The sequence below is a fragment of the Crocodylus siamensis genome, chromosome 3 (assembly GCF_052110815.1).
Source record: "Crocodylus siamensis isolate JL-2025a chromosome 3, ASM5211081v1, whole genome shotgun sequence".
NCBI classification, from domain to species: Eukaryota; Metazoa; Chordata; order Crocodylia; family Crocodylidae; genus Crocodylus; species Crocodylus siamensis.
The window spans coordinates 28,996,930-29,015,730 of NC_143397.1; the positions used below are offsets into that span (position 1 = coordinate 28,996,930).

Genomic DNA, 18,801 nt, shown 5'->3' on the forward strand with positions numbered 1-18,801 from the left:
TGTGAATCTCTCAGCATGACTACGTTATCCATATATAACAAACGGGCTTGAATTTTCCTGGAAAACTGAGAAAAAGTAGGACTTTCATCAATATACAACATGCATTTATGCAAGAGAAATAAAAATCAGAAAAAAAGATTTCAGAAGAACTTTATATGTTCTAGGCTAATGACAACTGCTGCAGTCTGGGTGGAATTGGATTTGTTCTAAGAGAACTAGAACTTTAAGACAAAATGGACTTGGCTTTGTTTGAATTTCTGTAATAGGAGCCGAAGAAAAAAAAGTTGTGTAGTTTGGTAGAACTGTAACCCTAACTTGAGTGAAATACAAAAAGAATTTTAAATATGATTAGCTAGAAGACTGGAATTGAAATGTTATGTGCCTTAGCTTTCTATGCAGAATTGCAAGCTTTCCTGTCTGGGCACAATAAATGCCTTTTTTCATGCACCATTTTATTTTGGATTGTCAGCCCTTTTGATATCAGCCTTTGGGGAAGTTACAACAGCCCAAAAACAGACTAAAGCAAATAATTACATTAAAGGTTGGATGTAAAACAATTTTTACATGAAAATTTTACACAAAATCTCTTCCTACATAGATTAGAAAAATGGCTATACATATTACATCTAATAACAGCTTTGTTTTGCCCATTCTGCTCCTCTATTCGTGGTGTTCCACACATCCAAGTAGAAAACCAAAACGGATGATACTAACTATAACTATGAATAACAGATGTGTATGGCTGGATGAACCCTGTTCTGAAATAATTTCAGTCAGTTCTATATGAAGCCCTTTATAAAGGCTAAGTTCCCATGTGATTTACCAGCCATTCAGCCACCTCTACATACCTCAGATTAACTCAGGCAGACAAACCCAATTACACATTCCTGAAATGCTTTACTATTGCATATACATTTTTACTCAGCTTTAAAGAATTTGAGAACAATCACTATAGGAGAATATTGTAATAGATAACCAAAGTATCCATGGCAAGTGTTGCACAGAATGAAGCAATATGCTCAGGAACACAAAATATAAACCAGTGTAGTTTATTTGCTTAGCAAAAACAGATTATACTGCTCTTTTCAATGGCTCCCCAGTCAGAGACTGATTGAAGATCTATCTGTTTTCACAATCACTCATGGAATTGGACCCATCTTCTGAAAGTCTTGGTTTTACTTGAAACTTGTTTTTCCAATATAAGTATATTCCAATTGAATAACTGAACTATGTCAGTATAGGACCATATCCCAGATCAGAAGGGAAATAAAAGGACAGAGACAGGGCTATTAACTGTCTCCATTTGTTTGTGCTTTTTCTCCATTCCTTTCTTTTATATTATGAAGGACACCCTGAACACTTGATCTTTCTGTAACTAATAAAGCAATGCTGGAGTTCACAGACAGCCTAAGACAGTAGTTCAGAAATGTGAACTGATGCCTTCATTATGAAGTATGCCAACCTGCATGCCACATAACAGGTTAAGTTAAAAAAAAAAATTATTTCACTGCTCAAAATATTATGAAAAGTCTACTGTGACCCCACATATTTTGGCGCCTTGAATGGGTAGGCTTGGAGAGATACAACTTCTTACTACTACTATCCCAAATCAGGAAGGAGACGAACAAGCCCAAGGGAACCTCCTGAAGGTCTGCCCAATCCTAGAGGATCCCACGAACAAACAGTTCAAAACAGTTGGTTTTTGAGGAATTTTTAAAAGTTACTATTTTCTATCCAGTTTTGAATAAACTAATGCAAAAAGTTTTTAACGCCCAGAATTGAATAGATAACATTCCTTAACATAACATTTTCAGGAAAAAAAAACATTCTAAATTAGGAATAGATTTTTAACAATGGTTAAGTTGCAAAGGGGAAAAATTAATGGCTTCATTTTCCTGAAGTAAGTAGTGGGGGACAAACTCATTTCACAAAAATTTGGGAAAGAATTTCAAGAGGTAGGTTCATAAAAGCATGGAGAAATTTCACAGGAGCTGAGCCTAGTGTGGATCCCAAGTCATAACAGTTATCTGCAAACCTCATCTCTTTAGAATTTTGTAGGAAAGCCAGATCTCTTACACACACACACTCACACTAAAACTAATCAAACTATTTCTCCTGCGAGCTGGAAAAAAAAATGTATTGTTGATTTGAATTTTTAATTTGGGAAGCGCACAGTAACTATGATGATGGAAGCTATAAGAGTACCTAGATAAACGAGCATCAATGAAATAAGTGACTATTTTCAACTGCTTCTTTTTGGCACAAGGAACCAACATCATACATTTATTATGCCTCTTGAATAATTTACGGAGTTCTTATCAGTTGATAACACTTTAAAATTATTACAATGTTTGATGACAAGATCTTAAGGGGAAATTAAATCATAATTACATAGCTACCAAAGGAATATATGAAGCCTTTCACCTGAGTACTTGAAGACTGTACAATTTTATGACAGAATACATCAAGTGCATAGTCACTGAGAAAACAAATATCTTCCCTGGAAGGGCAGGAAATGGAGGATAAATCAGTAAGGGTGTACAAAGCGGGCCCTATTCGATTCAGTCTGAGCCTGAATCAGGGAGAGCAATTCGATGAGTTGATTCAGATCACTGTCCCCGATTCGATTTGGCTAAATCTGAAGATTCAATGCTGATTCAGAGAATCAGTGATTCAGACACAGTTTTAAATGTTTTTTCTACATACCCTCAGAGTACCAGGTCTGGCTTGTGAACGCCGAGATGCTGGGGTGCATTGAGAGTCCCACAGAAGTGCGGGGGAGCCCTCCATATGGTTGGCGGCAAACCCAGAACTGGACCAGAAGTACTTGGGTCAGAAGGCAGACCCAGGAGGCACCAGTTGCTGAGCCAAGGGGGCACGGGGGCCCCCCCGTGAGCTCCCCGGCGGACCCGGCAGTGGACTGGAAGTGCTTCTGGTCCACTTCCAGGTCTGATGCCAAATGCGCTGGGGAGTTTTCCACACCTCTGTGAGACACTCCAGGCACCCCAGCATTGCAGTGTTCATGAGCCACCTGATGCCTAGGGGTATGTAGAAAAAACATTTAAAGCTGTATCTATGTCTGAATCACCGAATCTTTCCAAATAGATTTGGAGGGTTCTGATTCGATTCGGAGTGATTAAAGGGTCCTCTGATTCAATTTGGATTCATGGATTCAGCCACCGAATCAAATCAGGGACTGAAGCTTCGCACAGCCCTAATAATCAGTCAGCTAAATGTACTGAACCTTCAGTTTAGTTATTAACCCAAACTATTAAACATGCACCCCCCAAGAAAAATTTAATAGAACTTCCCTGATAAAACTAGTCATTGTATTCCATGCTTACTGCTCATTTCTTGAACAGGTTCTTCCCTTTTGATTTATCCATAGATTTTACTTCATCTTGGGATGTTCTAAAATATCTGTTATCCAAGATATCTAGCAGCAGGACTAGCTGCTAACTAGCAGGCTAACACTGCATACTTTAAAAAAAAAAAAAAAAGGCACGTCTCTCATGGGGAAAATGTTTCCCTTATTAGCATCATTAAGAATATTTTCTTCGGGAAGAGATGAAAAGAGTTAGAACTGAGAACTCAAGGGTTTCTGATCTATTTGCTATAAAAATAAAGTAATTTGAAATACAGCTTATCCTACGTTAATAGCTATCACTTGGATTCCACTCTATGGTCCTAGCAACTCTTAAATGATAAAACAAAAAAACACAGACCACTAGTAACTTTTGAGTCCCAGACAAAATACTTTACTACACCAAATTACAAGCTATAAGTAGAGAAATAAAAAGGAATGAATACAACTAGAAAAAGGTGATTGACATAAATTATAGGTTATCCTTTATCTTGCAACCTGCAGTAAATAAGTATTTATTCCCAGTCACTATTTTGCAGAACAAAACTAGTCTCTGTAAACCTCACCTCACAAAAAATGGAACATAACAGACTGAATCTGTAGTTAAACCCTTGTTGTAAAACAGAATATACATACTACCTGTTGATAAATGAGTTCAACAAGTTCTTGCAATGCTTCATCTGTAGTAACCCAACTATTCAGCGTGTCTGCAAATTGCTCTATTTCAGTTTCAAAACAGCCTGGTTGTTCAGTGAGGTGATTTAGGAAGTCCTGTACATATTCTGTCAGGGTTGGATAGGCATCACATCCATCTTCAAAAGAGGAATCCTAGAGCAACAGAGTGATATATTCTTGGTTAGCAACTATTAAGAAGGAGGCTCAAAAGAAAAAAGGACCAGTACCCAATTTTTAATAGTGATCAACCACCTCTGCACCCAAGTCTCAGCAGAAGGTACAAAAACCATACAAAACGAGTCATTTTGTCATGATCTACCTTACATAAGAGGTCTCATTTCTGTAGTACTTGTGCATGCCCCTGTAGCTCTACAAAAATGGTCCATCTTTCTGCTTAACTTTTGTAGTGCTACAAAAATGTTTGTAGTATTACAAGTGTAATGTCTGTCCACAGCCCCCCGAAGTAGCTTTGCTGCTAGTCAGGTCCTCCGAACTGGATGGACTGCAAGATACAGATTAGATTTAGAAGTCCACTAGTCCTCCAAAGATTAACACTGTCATCCAATAAAAAACACAATTGTTGTTTGAGAGATTCTTAACCCTTGGAAAGGGAAATACAAGTAACAATGCAGAACTCATGGAAAAGCTTAAAGTTGTCTCCAAAATGAGATATTCCTGAGTGACTGCAATGCTAAAGTAGGAAAGGTAGGGGTACAGAAATAAAACTAAATGGAACAAGAGTCTTCACGATCACACGAAGGACAACAGAGTGAGATTAATTTTGTCACATCTAAAGGAACCATTTGATGAGTATCATGTTTCTGCATGAGAGCTGTCAAACCTATCACTGGTATCCAGAGATGTTATTAGTATAGGAATGACCATGTATGATTTATTCAATATACTACAGTAACATTCAGAATTTCAGAACTCTGAAGACAGCCACCTGCAGACCCCTCATCTGTAAGTCATAAGATGTTTCTTTTTCATTTGGTTCATTGTGGCAAAATGAGGAACAAGAATAGCACAATCTTGCAAGAATTCATTATATAAACTAGACAGTTGAGAAAAAGGATTTGAGGATCCAAATGATACTGAAAGTTTGGGGAATGTTATCATCAAGTGGAAGACTTTGAGTTACACTGAAAAGAGTGCAGAAGAGAAAGTGGGAATAACTCCAAGTTTAAAGAATAAAAGAACAGCTTGATGAAGATAGTAGGAAAGTAACTGAGGATCAACATGCAGTAAAGATCATTTGCCTTCATGATTAGTCTCAATTTTAGGCATCTGATTAAATCAAAATGGAGGTCAGGAAGCTAAGGCAACCCAAGAATAAAAATTGTGTTTTGGAGGAAAAGGACAGGCATTCTATAAGGGCACCAATGTATGGAGGAAAAAAAAGTATATTAACAGCAACGATTGTCTGATAGAGGACAAAAATAGAAATCTTCCTGCTATGAAGAATGCTATTATAGGAAGTAGAGTACTTTAATGAGGTCCTTCATAATGCAATGGATAAAGGTGAACAAACAGTCATTTTCTAGACAACTAAACAATTTGTGGAAGAACTGGATTGTGATGCAATTCAAGAAGCGGTAAGAATGCACAGAAACAAAGCACCAGATATTGGTAACATTCCTGCTGAATTATTCAAAATGGATTGAGTGAGGTAAGACAGCCAAAGACTTTACACATTTTTGTTGATTTGAAGATTTGAATAAAATTTGGAATAACGTGATCACGTGCCCAATTTTTTTAAAAGCAAGGGGAACAAAGCCATCTTCCAATAATCACAATTCATAAAATCCTCCCTGATATTTTTATACAGACTTACCCCTTAAAAAGAGTAGACTGTGGTATAGTATCAGTATAGGTTCCAAAAATGGGTCCACTGTGGATCAAATATTTTCAGTTCTTCAACTACTGGAGAAAAGATGGCAATATGATCAGAATACATACACAGGGATTTTTTGAAGAAATTTTGAGAAAAACATATGATAGTATATCAGAAGATGGCCTCTGGGCCACAATGAAAGAAAGCAGATTCTTTGAAAAAATTATTAGAAAAGTAAAACAAGATGTGCTGTAGGTAATGTGAAGTAGAAGTAAAAAAATGAAATCTCTATCCTATTTAACATAAATACAAGAGTACGGAAGGAAATGTACTCTTTTGGGTAGCACAGTTGTTGCAAAAATGTAAGAACTGAATGAATTTAAAAACTGCACCAACTTTGTGCTTAGGCTGATAACTTGGCTATCATACGAAAGGTATAAAGGAAGGTGTAAGACTTGAAGGAAGCAGCAAGAATGCAACTTAAAATCCAAAAAGATAAAACAAAATGCATAGCTGTCCAAGGATCATCTTGTCCATTTACAAGAGACAGCTAAGTCAATATCTACAGCCAATAACCCCAGGTACATTAGGACAATTTAAATATATAGGATAATTAAATTATTACCAACAGCTTGATGAGGGAAGGAATTAAGATACATGTAGAATGGAAATGCCTTTAACTCTTTCTCTGCAGAGAATTTTTAGATCCAAACTACTGAGAAAACTTCAGATATAAAAGACCATTACTACTGGTTTACTGTATACAGGGATGCAAGGACTAGACACTGAATGAAAAGGAAGCAAGACAACTAAATACTGTTGCAAATAAAGTTAAGACAAATTTAGGTTTCATTAAAGGAAAGTGATAAGGAGAGAAGAGGATCTAATAAAGAATTAGGCAGGAGATCTATGAATAACTCAGTAAAGGTCGTGAAATCTCAATTTTAGTGGGCAAAACATGAAGTCTAGATGATGAAAAACAGATGAGCCAAGTGTTTCTTGGGAAGCCATTCCTATGGGGGCTGACCTTGGGGACAGCAAGAAGATGGAAAAATAATACTGAGCAGCCCTGAGGGCTCTTGATATTTATTAGCAAAAGGAAAAATATACCTTTGGGGGACAGAGGAGGCGGCAAGTTGTTGTTTGCAATTATGAACACCTACAGTCCAGAGACAATGGGTAAGAATTAGCAAATCTTCACATAGCTTGCTAGCTATTGTACTTTTACACTAGGAAGCTTCAAAGTCTTTAAATAGTTCAGGAAAATATAATGTAGTAATCATAAAAAAGATTAAGTAATCTACAATAAAATACAGCAACTGCAGCTCCTGCTATGGAGTTAGAACAGATAACAGTTCAAGAAGCAGCCATGAAACCTGATTCCACAATAAAAGCAGCAGTTAAAGATCAGGAAGAGCAGCTACAGGGACCTGTCACCGTCATTCTTATTTGACAGAGAAGAAAGACTTAAAAGTGGGAGGAGAAGAATGTGGGCTGGATCCCATTTAACCAAGACATCTCTCTGAACCTGTACTTCACTGCTGTCCCTTTTTTTTTTTTTTTTTAAACAGGCTGTGCTCTCTACCACATACCAGTAATAGAGCCCCAATAATACTCTAGCTTCAAAGTTATTATATCCAAAGGCAGACCGAACTAGTGAGGAAAAAATGTGTAATAAAATTAAATATATTACTAAAAGCAGCACCTGACTACTTTAATAATAGGATCTGATAAACAAAGGACCAATTTAAATCTAGCCCTTAAATCGTACAACTGAGGCCAATATTAATCTCTCTCTCATGTACAACTTCTCATCAATAAGATTTCAAAGTGCTTTAAAGAGGAGTTATATATCATCATGCTTAGTACCTCAGGTAAAGGAAGTTCTCTGTTAGCCACAAACTCTATAAAGACCCTGATTATTTCTAAGTGGCAACAAATTAACAGATGACAGTATCACATTCACTTAGCCAATGATGGGACTGGAAGGTGGGGGAAATCAGTAAACAAGTTTTCATTAACTTCAGTAGACCTGGATCAGGTCCATAGTGCCCATTTCTCCTTCAAATAAAGTTGATGGCAGCAAAACCTGACCTCAAATGATCCACAAGTTAGTAATTTGCTTAATTACAAACTATTCTTCTCCAACCATAGCCAGCTCGATTTTTAAGGAATTTATGATCTGGAAATGCTGAAAAAACAGTACAGGCAACGCCTGCTTAACGCTGTTTCACTTAGTGCTATTTCGCTATAAGGCTAATTTGAAATTGATACCCGATTTCACTTAGCGCTCAGCAAGTTTTGTTATAATGCTTGCAACTGCCATCTTGGGTCATTAAAAACAACCGCAGTCGCCATCTTGGGTCATCAAATACTTTTGGTTTTGCTTAACGCTCACTTTGGTTCCTGAAAAACCAAGCGTTAAGCAATCAAGAGTGCTAAGCAGGGGTTGCCTGTAACAAACATTTCATCTAGAAGAGTTACTAAACTGTGGTCCGAAGTCATTTTGTGAGGTCTGCTGATCATACTGTCCTCTTCCCTCCTCCCCCTTCCCCGTGCCTCTCTCTACTTACCTGTAGAATATATCAATCTACTATACATTATATAGCCTTGTATACTAGACTACATCTAATGAAACATCTATTGCACTCAACCCAATTATGAAAACAAATTGTGCAAGACAAGGCAACAAAAAGGATTCCACTTAGAGTCCCAAAAGTTATAGCAGGGAAGAAAAAAAAATAGATCTTTTGCTGGAGGGACAGCCATGTTTTTCAGAAATTTCATAGACATTAGGGCTGGAAGGGACCTCAGGAGATCATCAAGTCCAGCCCCCTGCCCAAAGGGCAGGAAGTCAGCTGGGGTCATAGGATCTCTCACACTCTCTCTCACACTGACTCCAAAAGAATTTTGCATTACTGACAGGAAATATATAATTAATTATATTTATATTAGAATTTTAGAATATAAGCTTATGATATACCCAACACTCTAAACTTGGAAGGCACTATGTAATAAGATGCTTGCATTTTGGGCTTTTAGAATTCTAGTAGTTGGAGATTATTAAAGTAATCCCGACTTTGAATGGAATTCAGTTTTTTTATGCTAAGTGCCCTACTCTTTTTTACATACCTACATCTTATGAACAACTTGTAAACATTTTTCAGTGACACCTGAATTTTCATGGCTGAAACTCATTTTGCATAGTGTTCTCTAGAAAGCCAAAAAAGAGAAAAGTATTGTTGCTAATTCTAATCCAGAGAAATTGAATTTTATCTAGGTAGAGAAACTGGAGAACTGTGATATTAGCTAACAATCATTTTAATTAAAAGACAAACATTGTTTGATTCCGTCTGAAAAAATCCATGGTAAAAAAATTTGTACTCTATTCAATTTTTCTGTCCCAGCAAAACATGCAAAGGCACATTGACCCAAAAGAGAGTAATTAAATAATTAGAATACCAAAATATATTTTTATTTCAAAGAAAAGGGGTAGTTAATAATGAAGTATGAACAGGGGAAAATATTTTAAATGAACTGTGAAACTTAGCATGCTGAACAGAATCACCAACATCAATCTCTTACATTCGTACAACATCTTATCTTGAAGCATCCCAAATGATCTTATACATTTAAATAAGCTACTCACAAGAATCACCTTGTCTTTGAACTTCAGCAATTATTTAACAGGGTACAGCAACACCACTCCACAAACTAGAGTGCAGAGTTAACACCATCAGTGCACGGGCTGGGACAAATTTCCAATTTAATTTCTTTACATTTGACCTGAGGCTAGATCCAAAAAAGGATGTAGGAGGAGCAGGGGCACCTAAATTCTAACCTGTGATCCAAAAAAAATCCTACTCAGTTTCCCACCTAATATTTAGAGGCCCCTAAACTCACTAGACACTTCTCTGTTTGTTTTTGTTGCACATTAAGGATGTACAGAACAGTTTTACAGCTCAGCAATAACTTCCCTCCTAAATGTGTTCAGAATCCAGATCCCGGCCATTCCTACACCCAAGTCCTTTGAGGTGTTCTGAAAGCATGGCCAGCAACCATTGATGGGATCAGGAACCCCATAAAATGCAGTGCTGGTTACTTTCCTCTAAGATGAAGGAAAAAGAGGAAGCACAAGAACAGGCCAAGCAGCATGGACAAAAATCCAGGGCCCGCACCCTCTTCTCACCATGTGGCACCACAGTCAAACTACACAGTCATACTCCCTCTTTTACAGTTTCCTTCTGTCCCAGTCAAACTATTTGCTGCACAGTGGTCAGTTTAAACAGGAAGAACAGAAGGTGCCTCCTCACTGCTTAAGAGAAACTCTAGCCCAGAGGTTAGGGCACTCGTGTGGAAAATGGAGGTTTGAACCTCCGCAGACACCAAACCTTGGTCTCACATTTCCTAAGGGAGTGCTCCAGCTACTACATAAAAAGGTGGGAGCCACCACCTTTTCTTCTGTGCTTTAAAAGGAAAGTGAGAACCACTCAGACCTTTAAAAATTCAGCTATAGGAACCTACTTTTAGAAGATGACTAGGCTGCAGCAGATGGAAGCACCTTCCTACAGTCCTGAGTCAGGACTCTAAGATGCAGAGGAGTTTGAGATTGCAGATACATTCCTGTCTTCAATGTTTCCTCTTGGCTCACTTTAAATAGCTCCCTGCTCTATTTGACTGATTTGATGGTCAGTTTAGATCACTCTATTTACGCATTATAAAAGGAATTTAAGTTCCTAATTCAGAATTTCCTGTTTGAGGGCTAAGTGCCTAACTTGAAGGAAATTAAGTCCTTTACTGGATCTGGCCATCAGACCTCACAGCCTGACTTCTGCTGATAGCGCTTTCATAAGACAGGCACCTTTTTTATTACAGGGGTTATCTGAGCAAATGCTCATTACAATTAATTCCCATGTATAAGAACAATCATATGTGTTCAAAAAGAAACACAAAAAAAAATTTATTGATGTTAATTATTCAGTCTGCCCTAACGCCTTCCATCTTAGTAAATTACCTACTTCAAACGCAGGGGTCTTACTTTCATTTAAACATGTGTCCTGGTTATTAAGAGGCAGAAAACACATGCCAGCACTTTAAAAAGGACCATCAAATAATAATAATAATAATAATAATAAAAAAAAATTACAATATGGGACAAGACATATTATTAGTCAGCGAATTATTAGCAAGCTTCATTTACAAAATGTAAAGCTTCACGTTATTTAAAAAGCACGTTACATGTCTTTAAGATGTTAGTCAATGAACGTATTCAAAACTTCCAAACAATTTCTCTAGTCTTTTGTCCCTCTATTTTTTGTTGTCCTTATTTATTTGCATACAAAAGTATGTGACCCCAATTGGTATCAGAGTTATATCTTACTTGGCAAGTCACAAAGTATACAGGGATTGAAGGTCACTAGTCTCACAAGGTTTCAGTTGTGTAAATGATACAAATATATAAGAAACATAATTTTTGTGCGAAGTACCATTTTGACAGCTTTGGAATAGAGATCCTCTATTATAGAACACATGACATGGGAGGCAGCAGCAATATTTCCCCATGAGATCCATGTGCTGGAGCATGTTCATATTATCATTTTGTCAACAGCTGCATATTGGCCAAGGGTTTGCATCATTCAACTGATTTTATTAGCAGAAGCAAGCTAGTAAAACCTGGTGTATGTTAAATTTGTACATGGAAATACAAACCTGAGACCACAAAAGAAAACACCTGTTACAAGGACTTTTTAATATGGTCCAGGGTTACAAACTTGGAGACTAAGCTAAACTTTTCCTAGGAGATGTACAATTCCAGGGCAAGGGGGAAGTTGCACAGACCCTTTCTCCTCTGCCAAAATTGTCTTTTACTTCCAAAGGTAAAAGATAAAAGAAAAAAAACCCATACTTCAGCTTTCAGCATGTGATAAACTAAGAGAAATCAACCACAAGCTGACTTTAGGTGCTGACTTCAAGCAGTAAAACTGAAGTGCCTTGTTTTAATTCTAAGTTTAGAGTTGCTGAAATGCATTAGTAACAATATGCCTTTTTAGCACGGTCTTGTCCCAGCACAACCTCCTATAGTTTGGATATGCAGCACCAGCAAAAGCAGTTAAGTTTGCACATGCTCTAGTGACAGCGATGTCAGCAGCTGTAAGCCAACAAAAGTTGTGATGGTGAAGCTTTCTAACATTTGGAAAGTCTCTGCTTTTTGTCTCTTTTCCATAAGTGACAAAAAGTGGTACCACTTAAAAAGTCCCTTGCATGCAGCCAATGGTTGACAGTGGTGGAATAGGTAAGTTATACCTGATCCCATGAGCCATTGTTTTAGAAGGGGGAAAAAAAAAAGAGTTGGCTAATCTTTCAGAAGTTTAACTACTACTGTTAAAGCAATATGACACTTAATTTAGCTTTTTATTGCTAATCATAAGCAACTCATAAATCTACTTTATTTCACAAGGTGTACACACTTAGTTAGCTGATTAAGTATTTTTATATACAGTTACCATTGAGATAAAATGTGTCAAAGACTCGTATTCAAAATTCAGTTTTTATTTTGCCACCAACTTCTCAAAACGCAGTTGCTTTGGTATTGATAGTAAAGCAGTTGTTTTAGCATAAACAAAGAAAAAAAGCATTAAAGTTTGAGGTTTGGTTATTGTAACATGTGTAGAGGAAGCCTCTGAGAATTCATACAAGTTCCTTAAGGAATTAAGTTGTTGCAGAAGTAACATTACAGTAGGTGGTAGGAAAGGTCTGCCTGGCATTACACTTAACAGGCGGCAGTGAGGCAACACAGAGGAAGTCAATACTTGACATAATGACGAAAGAAGAAAGGCTTACACGTATTCCATGACATTTTCTCATCACTACTTAAACATTTTGAAGGCAGTGGTAATCTAGTGCTTACTGGCCTTTTATGTCCAACACAAAAATGACAAAGAAAAAAGAATAAAAATTTGAACCTACATTAAAAAAAAAAAGTAGATACTAAAGAAGACTTAAATACTTACTGTAAAATTAGGATTGTATCCCGGTGGATAAAACTCAGGTGCATTAACTGACAACTTTGACATTATCACTGGAGCCACAGCCACCTGAGGTTTAGCTACTGCTGGTCCTGAATCAGAAATGGAAATTTTATCCTGTGATCCAGATGTGCAACAGACAAGCGTCCCAGGTTCTGGAAGGTTGTTTGTTTGTTTTTTAAATACCATCATATTATGTTAACACTTATGTTAGAATTTAACAAATTTCCATAAACAAATTTCAACAAGAATATAACCATAAAATGAACATTTGTTCTGAAGGAAAATATAAAAGGAGAAAAGAGGATTTCAGGAGTCTCAGATAACTACAGATACCACTTTTAAAAATCTGGTTTTTGCTCCCATTTTTGGTGCAGAACTAAGTCTTTCAGGTCTTTCTTAAGGGTGTTATTTTCTTTTAAACCTGCAATTTCTACAGAATGACAAGTCAGGTTTTGCTAAAGGGGTCTTCCTGTAGCAGTGTCAGTGTTTTGTGGTCCAAAGGCCCCCCACTAAAAAAGGGGAAAACATGTTAAAGCTTTAGCAAACATTTTCTCCCAGATGTTAAAAAACCAAGCCCACTGGGAGGGGAGGGGAGGGGAGGGGAGGAGAGGACCTGACAAGAACCCCTTCCCCTTGCAATGCCCCAACTTTTAGTGTCCCAATTTAGACCCCGATTCTGGAAACCCTCCTGCGCTGGCTTCACTCAGCCCTCAGTGAGACCCCTCAGGGGAGTCAAGTGCGGACGCCTGCGGGATTCAAGGCACACCTGGCATCAGCGTGGACCTCTACCTTCCTTATTAAAAACAAAATGCCATAAAAAACACATGGAGCTCTATAGATCCCTGCCCCCCAACTGCATTTCACAGCTTTCTATAGGCATGGAGAACAAGAAAACCAAGGGCTGGGCACCTGACAGACCTCTACAGAAAGGATCCTGTCAAGAAAGTGGCCATGGGGCCCGCATTGACCCAGCAAGGGGGCGGGGGGCACGTTTTAAAGCGCTCTCTTCAGTGTAGGACGAGGCCGAGCCGAGCCGCAGCCGAGCCAGCAGCTCCCCCTTGTCCCCCCACGGCTCCTCGGCCCTTTGTTACCTGCCGGCGTTCCCTGCGGCCTGGGGCTCCGGGGCGCCGCGGTACCTGCGAGGCCGGTGCCCGGCGGCGCCGTCTTGGGCGGCCGCAGCGGCTCCTGTTGCTGCAGGAAGCCCGGCTTGTGCGCCGCGTCCGGCCCGGGGAAGGCTGCGAGGCGGGCCCCGCTGCCGCCGCTCTCCGCCGAGCCCGCCCCGCGGCCCCGGCCCCGGCCCCGGCCCTGGCCCTGGCCGCGGCCGGCCCCCGGCGCCCGGTCGAAGCAGTCCGCCATGCTCGGCCCGCGCCGCTCACGCCCGCATGGGAGGGCCCCGGGCCCGAGGGGGGGGGTGGGGAGGCGGCGCGGGGCCGAGCCGGGGCAGCTCCCTACTGACGGCGGCCGCAGCCCGAGCACCGCACTTTCGCTTTCACCGCCCGACCCAGCCAGGCAGCAGCGCCCCCTGCCGGCCCCGCCCGCCTCCACCGCAACCCGCCGCCGCGGCCTAGGTGCCCGGGCCCCGCCTCGCGCTGCACCGCGGCCCGCGGCCTCCTCCTCAGTGCGGCCACCCCGTCCCCGTCCCTGTCCCTGTCGCCGCGCTGCGCTGCTTACTCCCCCCGCCAGGGCTTGAGGCCTCCCTTAGGGGCCCGGGGTGTTGACCCCTGGGACTAGGACGCGGGGGTTGGAGGCAGGTTCCTGGCTAGTCCTGCCCCTCCGCTCAGGATCAAACCCACTGCTAGACTGGGAGGGAAGGAAGGTGACCCCATGGCAGATGGGTGCAGGCCGGCGGGAGTTTTGACCTCCTCTAGCCGAGGCAGAAATCAATTGAGCGGGTATTACCCCTTCACTGTGGCCAGTCCTGTTGGGGTACTGTGATCTGGTACCATGTGAACCAGCACAGCCTGTTCCCTGGTCGGGTTGTCAGCGACCAAACCGGCACCCCCTGAGCTAGCCTGGGCGAGGAGGCGTGTGGACATCCAGCAGGACTGAAAACAAGACCTGTGAAAGGGTAGAGGAGCAACCTGAGAGCCAAGGGGCCATCCCTACCTGGAGAGAAGATGGGCAGCACTGGGTCCCTCTGCCCAAAGACTCACCAATGATGCAAAGCAACTCAGCTGGCCGGGAGGGGGTTACAGCATCTAAGGGGCCCCAACTGTCACAGCGGCTGACTTCAGAGACGCAGCACGCATGGTCTCCCTGCTTTACCTGTGACACGTTAGCACGTCAGGCAGGGGTGGGCACAATGGTGGATCCTCCAGACTTCATTTCCTGGCAGCCCTGGCCGCAGCTCCTTCAGCCCTGCTGCTCAGGCACCAGGGTCTGTCCACCTTAGACCCACTGCTGGGGGCAGGTCAGGACAGATTGGTAGGCAGGGCCTGGCAGACCCTGGGATCTCAGGGTGATGACAGCGCGGGCCCGGGGCAGAGCCCTGATTCGCTGCCTGCACACCCCTGTGACAGGTGCATGGTCTGTGGGCAGAGGTGTGCAAGCAGCATATTGCGGCTTGGCCCTGGACCCACGCTATTAGTGCGCCAGGATCCTGGCCCCAGATCCAGCTCCCCCTGCCCAAGCTGTAAGGCTCCCAGCGGGCTGGCGGGGAAAACCTCAGATCTTGGGGCGGTGACAGCGCGGGACGACGCGCTTTCCGAATGCCCCTGCCTGTGGAAAACCATGCTTACCTCAGGGGCATGTGGGCAGCGGATCCCAGCTGTGCCCCAGCGCTGCGGTATCACCTGGGGTCTCCATGGAGACCGGGTGGGGTGTTGTCTGGGGCCAGGGCTGTGATTTTGTGGTGGTGACAGTGCAGGACTGGGGCAGAGCTGCAGTCTGCTGCCTGCATGTGCCTCTCCATGGAATCCATGCCTGTTGCAGGGGCATATGGGCAGTGGATTGCAGCTCTGCCCTGGCCCATGCTGCCACTGTCCCAAGATCCTGGGGTCTCTCTGGGCCCACCTGCCTGTCTTGTTTTTGGTGCAGACCCATTCCAGCCATCTGGCCTTGTGCCCTGCCCCCAGCAGTGGGTATGGAGCAGATGGACCGGATGCCAAGGCAGCAGGCCTGGGTCCTATGGCAGCAGCCAGGAGCCACAGCTGCAAAAGCTTTTGGGAAACAGAGTCTGCTGTGGGCTGTATTTTGCCCACCCCGGTGTTGGGTCTTGTGTCAGCTTTGACTGTAATTTTACAAAGAGGTTAGATCCCATTTCTGTTGGATGGTTTGGATGATGTGAAGGGATGATCCTGTTTTAGGCAGGGGGTTGGACTAGATGACCTCTGGAGGTCTCTTCCAGCCTGACTTATGATTCTATGATTTCCGCATCACAGCCCTGCCTGGGTGGACAAGCTTTTTAAACACACACTAACAGCATACCCTCATGTAGGCAAACTGCCCACAGAGGCACTGATCCCAGGATTAGGCCTTGTCTAGATGCAGTGCTGATGCAACTGTGTTGGCTGAGGGGTGTGATATATTTTATCCCTGTAGTTAGAACAAAATATATGTGCTTATGCTGCTAAAGGGGGAGGCCTATTCCATATAGGCAGGGTAGATTTGGACCTTGTAAACTAACCACATTAGAGATACATAAGCTTTTGTAAGCAGCAGCTTGCCTCACCAGATGCAAGTAAGGTGCAAATCTACCCTGTCTTCTGCCTGACTTTAGACTAACACAGCTAATTACCTCTCTAGTCCAGTGGCCCTCAAACTTTTTGGACTCGAGGCCCCACTCCAGAACTGTGAATTGAGTGGCACCCACTTTCAAAAACTAAATTATATATCGCAGTGCAGAGGGGCTGGACAATGGGGATAGGGGAGCTGCCAGGCAGACACAAACCTGAGCCTGCACTTATCTGCTTATCTCCTCACTTCTGGCTTATCCCCTCATACCTAGAAGATCATTCTGGTAGCACCCGGATCATTCTGGTAGCACCCTAAGCTACCCTGGTTAGGAATCACTGCTTTATTCTATATAGGAGAACATAGACAAGATATTTTGTGGTTTAATAGAAATTAAACCATAAAAGCTTGTGTAGGAAAGGATAAAAATGATTAGATGGTAGGTCATAATGGTATAATTATATCTGTTTAGCAAACATTTTCCACATAGGAAAAGTTCTTGGTGATACGGTTCCTCATGTTTACATGGTTTAAGACTTGTTTATAGCTAAAGGTTCCAGTCTCCACAAATGACCCAAGCATGGGTATAGCAACATCCAGATGTATTCTAGGTCAGTGGTTTTCAGCTTTTTCATTTGAGGATCCCTAAATAAAATTTGAACAGACGTGTGAACCCCTTTTTTATTGTAAGTGTGGGTATTCACATGCTTTTGATTGATCCTAGTCATCTTTCACAGATCCCTTAGACATGGACCACAAGTTGAAAACTACTGCTCTAGATCACAATTTGCTTACAGGATTGCCAGGGGGAGCAACCAAGAATCCTGATGCCCCCAGTTCCATTGCCTCTCCCAAATGTTTGGGCAAACCACTAGCAATGTGTGTATGGGATGCTCCCTCTGAAGAATATTTACTCTCTCACCTACCGTTGGAGTGATGTTTTAGTGATAGTCCAGGACATATGCAAGCAAGGATTTTTGTAGGTGATATCTTTTATTATTATATAACTAATAGCACGATTGGAATAGACTTAAAAATAGTGGTGTAACTAGAGTGGGGCAATAGGGTGCTGGTGGGGCTGGGAGGTAAAAAAACTGGCTTTTGCATAACTGTGCAACTATGATCACAGGAGCAGCAACAACTGGCATCTGCTGCCTCTACATGCAGCAGACATCATGGGTTGCCAGGCCATATTCTTATGCTGGTGTTTAGACACACTTCCTACTGGAAGAACAATGCTTTGCATTTGAAAGCCTACTTAAGTCTATCCTAAGTATGAAGCTGGTCAGGAGTGACAGGATAGGAAACAGAGGTGGGGGCATAGCAGTCTATATTAAGGAGGAATATACATCCTTGTCAATTAGTAAGGAGTCAGAGGAGGGGCACTCTGAAATGCTTTGGGTTAGAGTACAAGGCAGCCGAGGGGAAAAAGACTTAACGGTGAGAGTCTACTACAGACCTCCCAACCAGGGAGAAGAGCTTGACCAGGAATTCTTGGGTCAGCTCACAGAGATAGTGAAGGCTAAGGATGTGGTAGTCATGGGGGACCTGAACTTCCCAGACATCTGCTGGGAAGAGCAGTCAGCCAGGTCTGAACGCTCACGTAGGTTCTTAGAGTGCAGGACCTCCATCTAACCCAGGAGGTGCACAGCCCCACTGGGGGGGACGCCTTGTTGGACTTAGTGCTGGCCATGGGTGATGACCTGGTGAGGGGGCTGCGGGTACTCAATCACCTGGGCGACAGCGATCATGGCCTGCTGGAATTCATCATCCAGTGCAAGGTGGCAAAGGCATGCAGTAAGGCAGCGGCCCTAGATTTTAGGAGGGCAAACTTCAGCGAACTAAGGAGGATAGTTGGAGAAGCGCTGAGGTCCCAGAGGGGAGGGGAGCCAGGTGTCCAAGGAGAGTGGTCGCTCCTTAAGGAGACGATCCTCCAAGCCCAAAGAAAGGTAATTCCAATGAGGATCAAAGGGAGCAGGAGAGCACACAAGCCTCCATGGCTCACCAAAAGCGTCCAGGAGTGTCTCCTTGCTAAAAAGGAGGCGTACACCCAATGGAAAGAAGGGGTCATCACCAGGGAGGACTATTCTGCAGTTGCTTGGGGATGTAGGGGGGTAGTTAGGAATGCCAAGGCAGAGATGGAACTGGGACTAGCTTCCCGGATTAAGGACAATAAGAAGTCCTTTTGTAAATACATAGGGGGCAAAAAGAAGGTCCCAGGTAATGTG

At 42.3% G+C, this 18,801-nt stretch overlaps 1 protein-coding gene across 2 annotated transcripts in view; it reads right to left on the reverse strand.

The window, feature by feature from the left end:
- Positions 1-14,411, reverse strand: part of PAIP1 (poly(A) binding protein interacting protein 1) — a 44,722-nt gene extending 30,311 nt beyond the window's left edge. The window contains exons 1-3 of one of the 2 annotated variants that reach the window (XM_090038035.1): positions 13,993-14,411; positions 12,884-13,053; positions 4,004-4,192 (exon numbers count right to left, since the gene is read on the reverse strand). In XM_090038035.1, coding sequence (XP_089894161.1) covers positions 4,004-4,192; positions 12,884-13,053; positions 13,993-14,257 — 624 coding nt within the window. In that variant the 5' untranslated portion in view covers positions 14,258-14,411. The remainder of the gene's footprint in view (positions 1-4,003; positions 4,193-12,883; positions 13,054-13,992) is intronic. The other variant, XM_090038037.1, reaches the window with a different exon arrangement.
- Positions 14,412-18,801: the final 4,390 nt, after the last annotated feature.